The 8,712-nt window shown below is 36.7% G+C and overlaps 2 protein-coding genes across 2 annotated transcripts; both read right to left on the bottom strand.

Annotated features, from left to right (window-relative positions):
- Positions 1–564: 564 nt before the first annotated feature.
- Positions 565–3,631, bottom strand: LOC124857320 (odorant receptor 131-2-like). The gene is made up of 3 exons (XM_047348535.1): positions 3,172–3,631; positions 1,824–2,249; positions 565–1,018 (listed from the first exon to the last, which is right to left on the bottom strand). The coding sequence occupies exons 1-3, from the start codon at positions 3,280–3,282 to the stop codon at positions 767–769; spliced, it is 789 nt and encodes a 262-aa protein (XP_047204491.1). The 5' UTR covers positions 3,283–3,631; the 3' UTR covers positions 565–766.
- Positions 3,632–5,123: 1,492 nt separating this feature from the next.
- On the bottom strand, positions 5,124–7,798 carry LOC124857558 (odorant receptor 131-2-like). The gene is made up of 2 exons (XM_047348867.1): positions 7,694–7,798; positions 5,124–5,939 (listed from the first exon to the last, which is right to left on the bottom strand). The coding sequence occupies exon 2, from the start codon at positions 5,898–5,900 to the stop codon at positions 5,124–5,126; it is 777 nt and encodes a 258-aa protein (XP_047204823.1). The 5' UTR covers positions 5,901–5,939; positions 7,694–7,798.
- Positions 7,799–8,712: the final 914 nt, after the last annotated feature.

Below are 8,712 nucleotides of genomic sequence, written 5' to 3'. Positions count from 1 at the left end.
ATTGGACAGTATTCCAAATACCTTGGTTGTTGAGAGTGATTATTTGAACTACTTTTGCCTTCCTAATAACTCAATCCAGTCTGCATATTCTCCTTAGAGCTTTCATGTCAACAAAACATTTTACAACCATTATATTTTGGACCATACTTTGCAAACTTGAAAGATGGTAGTTAAATCCTCAGTATATCAGCAATTTCTAAAATACTCAGAATGGCCTGATTGGCATAAAACAAAACAAAAAAACTAGTGTGATCAAAATAGCCTAAATCCCCTTTCCTTCTCCTTCAAAAAAAAAAAATGCTAGATGCCAAAATGCATGGAGTTGCTGCCAAGTGATTGGCTGATTTACTATTTGTGTTGAAAAGCAACTGAACTGAAGTATGTAATAAAGAGGGTGGTGAGTGTCTGCTTGTTTTTTCTTTTAGCTGTTCACCTGTTTTGAAGCATTTGCACAGCTACACAGCAATCATGTTTTTAATGAACAGTGTTATGTGCCTCTAAAGGTAGTTTTAATTGAATGTCATATTAATGCGAAAAAGAGTACATTTTTATTCATTCTTTGGATTTAGTGAATTTAAAGGTTTTATTCTGAAAAAAATGGTTACATTTCAAATTATGTTAATCCAGCAGTTCCACAGTCAGAAAAGTTAAGAATTTGAAACAGAGACCAATTAGTCTTCAACCTTGAAATCACAACATACTGCACTGATTAAAAGTGAAGCCAGATCTCAAATGATGGTTTCCATGCTTCCAACTGGACTTTATTTCACCTGCAGGCTTCTTTCAAAGTTCCAGGCCTGACCCTAATGATCTTCAGACTCTGACACGACAGATACCGGAACCAGTACTTTCTGAACAGCTCGTCCCGGAACCCATAGATAACTGGGCTCATGAAGCGGGGGATGATGTAGACGACCAAGAAGAAGACGTAACGGATCTCCATTATCAGCTGAGGGAAAAGGGAGATCAGAGCAGCCTGGAGGGAGGGAACCACGAAGGCGAGCATGCACAGCAGCAGCTGAAAGTGAGGGAGGAAAAACCGTCAGATTACAAGTAGAGGAGATTTCATGTGTACAAAAGATGCGAAGAAAATTTAAGACAAAGGAAGAAACTGAAAACAGTAATATCCTTTTGGTACTGAATGGTGGCTCAGTTCTTTATGGATTTTTCCATCCACTTAAAAATAAAACTGGAAAAATACTAAAATAAACTAATAAATACACAAACTAAAAATAGCTATAATTAAAATATTAAAATAAATAAAATAATTACAAACAAAATATATCACAATGTGTTGGTAATCTCTTTCTCCCAGTAATGTGAACAAAAAGGTTTTATTTAAATAACATCTTTATTGATTTTGGTCAAACAAAATGAACAAATTATTGTGTTATTCCTTATTTTGCCAATGTCTTTGCCTTATTTTTGCCTTATTTAGCCAATGTTTATCAATCAAATTAGTTGTCCTCAACCAAATTTAGAACAAAGACTTTATGCAGGTCTTACGTAAAAAATACAAAATTGATTTAATTAATAACTGTCTCGATCTAGGCAACTTTCACTGACGATTATTATGTATACACAGTTTTAATAAATTTGGATGAACTTATTTTGGTTAAATCTGAAGTATTTACATGCAGTGGAATCCTAAACATTTGTCTGTGATGGTTTCTGTTCTACATTTTTACTATTAAAAAAATCTAAATGTAGTAAAATTTTGTATGTAAAAGTTAAATATATTCAAACAATGTCTGCATTTGTTGTAGGTAAACTCCTGGTATTGTATTGTTCAGTGACATTGCTTCTCGGCATTGAGACATCACCTGCACTCCGTGAAGCAGCACGGTGTTCCTGGCTCTCTTCACTGATGCCAGGCTGGTCGAGGCAGCCTGTGCTGTCAGCATGATCTTACAGTAGGTGTAGAGCAGTATGAGGGCCACAAATGAAAGGTACAACCCATCAAACACACAGTTCTTGTAATAGATGGAAGAATCAGGGAAGAGAAGTGAGTGGTCACAAGAAATGACACTGTGGAAGAAACTCGGAGGCTCCTTGATGACGATTATGAGGAGGTCAGTGATTGGTGGTGTGGCAGCAAGGATGAGGATGACACCGATGAGAAGGAGGGTGTGAGGCACTGTGCACATGTAGCTGAAGTGTAGGGGAAAGCAGATGGAGATGAAGCGCTCCACAGCCATGCCGGCCAGGATGAGAGGGGTGGAGCGGGTGGTAAAGACTGCAGTCATAACCTGAAGATGAAGTAAATATGTTGTAGTGGTGGTCAGAAAAATAATGAGAAGGATAAATGGTTCTTATTTCAGAATTTGATCACAGTACTCTATGATGCTGCTGCTTTTAATGTCAGCTAATTTTCAGTTTAAAAGTATTCTGTGGTGCAGGAGACAGGAATCAAGTATTTCCGAATTGAATTGAATACATATTCTAGTTGAAGGCCACAGTTAAAAAGGACTTATGTACTCTGACAGTTAAACAATTCAATTCAAGTCAGTTTATTTATATAGCGCCAATTCCCAATACACGTTGTCTCAAGGCACTTCACAAAAGTCAAGTTCATACATTCCAATTAATCCTAATCATTGAACCGTGCAGTCAGAGTTAGTTATTTATTCAAATTGGATAAAACGTTTTTCTGTCTAAGGAAACCCAGCAGATTGCATCCAGTCAGAGACTTGCAGCATTCACTCCTCCTGGATGAGCATGTAGAGACAGTGGACAGTGACTGGCGTTGACTTTGCAGCAATCCCTCATACTGAGCATGCATGTCAAAGAAGACAAACATTGATTGTCTTCATAATATTACATTTTGTTTTATGATCAGGCAGGGTAAAGATCTGTGTATTACAGTGTTTGTCTGTTGTTAAATGAATAAAAATGTATTTAAACAATGCTACAGAGAAGTTGTACTATTATGCTCTTAATTATTTCCTTCATTTTTCCTGCTTTTCACATATTGCTTTTATGTTCCTCCACATAAAAAATATATATACAGTATATATATATATATATATATATATATATATATTTGACCGTTTAGGGCATATGTGGCAAAACCAGAGTAGAAACCTTTCTTAATGTAGGCATCTACAGCTGTCTTATTTTAGACAAAGTTATTATGTGCCATGAAGCTGATGAAAAGTAGTCTGAATTTACCAGAAGGCAACAGACTGAGAGATGGATCTTCCTGAAGATGTAGCTGATCACATACAGACTTGTTACAAGCGTGAGCTGCAGAGCATCATTGACCACCATGCAGATGAACATGATGTAGCGGGAGTTCTCGTAGAAGAGACTAGGGTAAGAGGAAATGAGCTGAGAGAGAAATGAATGCTTATATGTTCATGTTAGAACAGATAAGACAACAGCTAATGCAAATACATATGTGATAGTCACTGTCTTGTCTTTGAGGAGAGTTAACAGGTGAATTGAATGAGGTAATTTCATTGTAGTATAGTTTCCAAAGAAATACTTTTTATTCCTTAAAAATATATGTAGATAATTAACCAAAATACTGTCCATTTTTATTGTTGTTTGCATAACCTTTCTTCATCTGTAGTAAAATCATAATAAATATTGCATGATATGACAGAGCTTTGTACCTATCATTTTAAAAATGACTTCAAATTCAGCGAAGCATACGTACCTATGTTGTAGAAAGGTGTGCACCATGCTGCTATTGATGATGCTGAGGACCAGCCACACCATCATGGCCATGATGTTTTTAGTCAGAACAGAAGAGAAGCTTTCTTTAGCTAGAGCCACACTGCCCTCTATCTGTATAGAGCTGCTATTACTCATAAGAAGAGCCAGATGCATGGAGAAGGTGGAATTCATCATCAACATCCCCTCCACAGTGTCTTAAGCAGCATTAAAGCTTTGGGTGAGAGGATTCCTGGTACATTAGAGGGTTAATGATGTAAAAGGAATTAGAACAACACATTGACAAATCAGTTTTTATAAATTAATTCTCTTATAAAGTTATACTTCATAAATAATGTTGTCATACAAGAATCTTTAATTAACAGTTTTATGAACTACTTTCAGAAAAATAGTTGAGATTCATAAAATAAATTATGTGTACCTTAATTAGAGACTTAAAACTCATGTTGGAGACTAAAAAAGAACTGTTTTAGAAAACACAAAACATGTATGTAAACTGTGCTGCAGGGATACACAAATTGGACATAAAATAGTACTATTTTACTATTTACCCAAAAACAATATTTTCTGCTCTTAAATCACCTTGACTGGAAACCTTTACAGACAAATACAGTGTAACTTACAAGACAAGCTTAAGAAACTTTAAGGAAGAACAGAGAAATGATTTTATGAGTACCCTTAAAATCAGATGTATCCTAAAGCTCTGACATTCAATAAAAATAAAGTCATATACTCACACATTATAAATTGAAGACAGAGCACTCGCTTTGTGAGGTAGTCAGAAACCTCCTCTTGTTCATTTATGAATAACTTGATGGATGTTTTGGCCTCTGAGTCAATATTACTCAGTTATATAGGCTATGATGTAACAGGTTACGCTGTAGTTTCCTGTAATGAACTTGCAGAAAAACACTATACTGCCAAAAGTATTAATCTACAAGGTCCAATATGTTGATGGACCCACCGTTGCCAGCAAAAGCAAATTTAACTATTCTGTAAACATATTCTACAAGGTTTAGAAGTGTGTTCATGCTTAGATGAGAAAACCAGAACTGCAGCCTCCACTGTAATTTATCACAAAAGTGTTCAAGAAGGTTATCAACAGTTAAACAACAAATATAAATTATTGTATTTTGTTTTACCTGACCTAAAACAAATTTTATTCTTATTTCAGCAGTGAAAAAAAGGCTATTTATCTTTTATTGCAGTGTCTGTAAGCTTTTAGTTTTAGCTATATATAATATATTTTACTAGAGTGAAAAATGTCTAATCTCTTTAAAAAGTCCCCAGGTTTGGCTTTTTCAACTAACTACTAATTTTTAAATAAATGTTTACATTTATTTTCTTAAAATTTAAAAGAAAAGTTTATTTTCCTGTCAGATGTAATTAAAGATTATATCCACAAAAGTCCAAACATCTATTTAATTTTTTGTAAAAAAACATTTTCATATTCTGTCTTTGTTCAGCGGATCCACTGGCTTTACTGTGTACTTGCAGCAGCAGGTCAGCAGATACATCCTGAGATATGTCCTGAACTTCTTGTCTCTGACACCGTAGATTATTGGGCTCAGGAACCGAGGCAGAATGTAGACTATTAGGTAGTTTGCATATCTGATTTCAAGAATTCGACCCGGAAAAATGATCTGTAGAACAATCTCCACACTCGGGGAGATGTAGGAGAGCAGGCACATGGACAGCTGGATACCGTGAAGGAGGATGGTGTTTCTGGCTTTCTGAGCTGACGTGTTAACTGTTGAGAGTGCCCTGGCTGCAAACATGATCTTGAGGTAGGTAAAGACCAGAGTAAGAAACACGCAGGAGAAATAGATGATATCAAAGCTGTTTCTTTTCTGAGCCAGGATGGGATCTTTGAACACATTCTGGCGCAAACAGAACACAGACTCATGAAAGAAGCTTAAAGGCTCAGTTGCCAGGGTTATAAACAGATCCGTAATATCTGGGGCCACAATTATAAACCAAATCAATGCGATGGCTATGTAAGTCTTCCTCACTGTGCAGATTTGAGTGTACCGCAAAGGTTTGCAAATGGCAATGTAGCGCTCTATGGCCATGCCGGCCAAATTAACTGGGGTGTTTCTGGTGGTGAAGACCGCCACCAGGATGAAGAAGCTGCAGAAAGAGACATTGATCTTGTAGAAAATGTAGCTAAGGATGAAAAGCGTGATGGTCACAGTCAGCTGAATGCCATCATTGATCACCATGTGGATGAAAAGGATGTAACGAGGATCTTCATGGAATGTCTGTCGGAAGACAAGCAAGAAGAGAAGGCCTTTAATTTGCAGTCATGCATGAATAAATTGTTTTAAAAGTAGGTTAACAATTAATTATGAATTGCCTTATCTCAGTATCAACCTCAGTATAAACATGCAGGCAAACAGATGAGGATAATCAGAATCTGTAGTTTTTGAAATGCCACCCAGAAGATCTATTTGATCAGTCTTCAAAAATGTTCAGCAAATAACAATCTTAATATTTTACTGTGCATATGCATTCAGCCCTTTTTACTTGGGTACACCTTATGCTTTTCCTCATTAGTTACAGATAAACTGGTCAGAGATTACGTAAAGATGGTCCTAAACATACAAACAGACTGCAATGGAATGGTCTAGATCAGACCTTATTCATGTTTAAAAAAGACCCAGTCAAAGTCCAGAGCTTAATGCAATTCAGTATTTGTGGCAAGACCTGAATTTTGATTGGAACAGTTACTCCACCTAATTTTACTGAGCTTCAGCTATTTTGCATAGAATAGCTGGCAAAAATCTCCAGTCACATTTAGCAGATTTTTACTTGGAACATTAAGTCAGACCTGTTCCTGGGGCATGTAGGACTATGGCAGGGCTGCCCTTTGTCACCGGTACTGTTCATGACATTCATGGGCAGGACACAGCTAAGGGCCGGAGATGGTCTTGTTTAGGGACCAGTGGCTTTCCTATCCGCTGGGCCCCTCTAGCCAACACCTATAGCATGCACTGTGACGGTTTGCAGCCAGGATCAGCTCCTAAAAATACGATGCCATGATTCTCGACTGGAAACCCTGGCTTACCTTCTACAGGTTGTAGGGAAGTTCCTGCCTCAAGTGGAGGAGTTCAAATATCTTGGGGTCTTGTTCACGAGTGAGGTGAGAATGGAGATGAACAGATATTATTGGTGCGGCCGTGGCAGAAATCCGCTGGACCATTGTGGTGAAGAGAGAGGTTCGCCAAAAGGCAAAGCTCTCAATTTACTGGTCGGGCTACTTTCCTACCCTCACGGGCATGAACTTTGGGTCATGACCAAAAGAACGAGATTCCAGATACAAGCATCTGAAATGAGCTTCCTCCTTAGGGTGGCCACGTACTCCCTCAGAGAAAGGGTGAGGAGCTCGGATTGGAGCCGCTGCTCCTCTACATCGAGAGGAGTCAGCTGAGGTGGCTTGGGCATCTGTTTCGGATGCCCCCTGGACACCTCCCTCGGAAGTTGTTCCTGGCACTTTCTATTGGGAGAAGGAGACCTCCTAGGCCACCTATGGGGGAGCTGGAAGAGGTGTCTGGGGAGATGGAAATTTGAGCGGCTCTGTTTAGACTGCTGCCCCCGCAAGTCTGCAGACCATGAGTATAAAAATCAAAAACATATTTTTCTTCAACTTCACAATTATGTGTTACTTTGTGTTGGTCTATCATATAAAATCCCAATAAAATACACCTAAGTTTGAATTTATAATGTGACAAAATGTGAACATTTCAAGAAATATTAATTGTTTCATGTCTTTTCATTCCTACTCTGGTTTAACAAAATCAGTTTCTTCTACAAGATCTCCATTTAACCACAACACATTTTTTGCATGAAAATAAAGCAATAATTCATATTTCACAGGTTTCATGACATTCGATTGTTCTTTCTATCTAAAGTCTATAGACAAATACTTTGTTAATATATTCAGCCAATACAGTTTGTAAAAAGCGGGTGTTCATTGGTTGTTGTTTTGAGCTTTTAGACGTGTGCATGTGTATACCTGGTGTCTAAAGAATGTGGCAACCAAAGTGCTGTTGATATAAGTGAGTACGAGCCAGACCAGAACAACAGTCAGGTTCTTGACAAAAGCTGTGGTGAAATTATCTCTAAGGTGCACAGGCTGAACAGAGAAAAAATTAAACAAGTCAGATTAATTACAGAAAGATGCAAATATGTCACATTTATTGCCATTATTTAGTATCCTTCAAGCCTTTACAGACATTAGCATAAGATACAAGAGAAACAAAACTCAATTTCATAAAACAGTGTTGCTACAGCACCTTCACTTTAGGGCTACCTTGGGAATAATCTCTTTGTAAGAAATACTACTACTACTACTCCTACTACTACTACTAATAATAATGATGAAGTCAAAAATAGCCACATCAAACATTTCAGTAATATTTATTTCAATGTGTCACCAAACCTGATAAGGGGAAGTCATATTGCTTGTGAGACTCAATAATGAGTTCATGCTTCACTGAGACATTAGAGAAACCAAACAGAAGAAATTAATTAATAACATTAATAAAAGTGAATTAAAGAATATTTTAAACACGTTTAAATACTTCTTAAAATATTTTGCAATCTGTTTTCATAATTAAAGAAAATCTTGTCATTTATTCTTTGTTTTCACAAAATTGTTAGTAAAAGATTTGCCAAATGTCACTTTGCCTCCATTTTTTGTATGACAGAAATTTGAATGAAAAATGGGTGCTAAACGGATGAGTTTTCTAAGATGTTAAATGTGGCAAAGACTGTCTGCCTTGGCAGGTCAACTGTGCATAAATCATGGAAGGCAAAAATAATAATCGAACCAAATTTATTTATATACCACATTTAAAAACAACTGCCAAATGCTGCACACAAAAACAACAAATAATAATTCAAAAGGTAAAAACTATACATAATACAACAAAAAACAAAAAAGGAGCCCAAAAGAGTATTAAAAGCCAGTATAAAAGACAGCATAAATTCCAAAGATATAGAAGCAGAACATTTCAGCTTATTAAACTTATT

This window comes from Girardinichthys multiradiatus, chromosome 20 (assembly GCF_021462225.1).
Source record: "Girardinichthys multiradiatus isolate DD_20200921_A chromosome 20, DD_fGirMul_XY1, whole genome shotgun sequence".
Classification (NCBI taxonomy): Eukaryota; Metazoa; Chordata; class Actinopteri; order Cyprinodontiformes; family Goodeidae; genus Girardinichthys; species Girardinichthys multiradiatus.
Note: the sequence above shows the minus strand (reverse complement) of the source record. Positions and strands in the feature narration are given on the sequence as shown.

Bases quoted from the DNA above. Each gene is read 5' to 3' on its own strand.
- LOC124857320 (XM_047348535.1), bottom strand. From the start codon at position 3,282: ATGTTCATCTGCATGGTGGTCAATGATGCTCTGCAGCTCACGCTTGTA. The intron at 2,250-3,171 runs GTAAATTCAGAC...CTTCATCTTCAG, and splicing joins TCTCAGTCTGTTGCCTTCTG to GTTATGACTGCAGTCTTTAC. The intron at 1,019-1,823 runs GTGATGTCTCAA...CCTCACTTTCAG, and splicing joins TGCTGCTTCACGGAGTGCAG to CTGCTGCTGTGCATGCTCGC.
- LOC124857558 (XM_047348867.1), bottom strand. From the start codon at position 5,900: ATGGTGATCAATGATGGCATTCAGCTGACTGTGACCATCACGCTTTTC.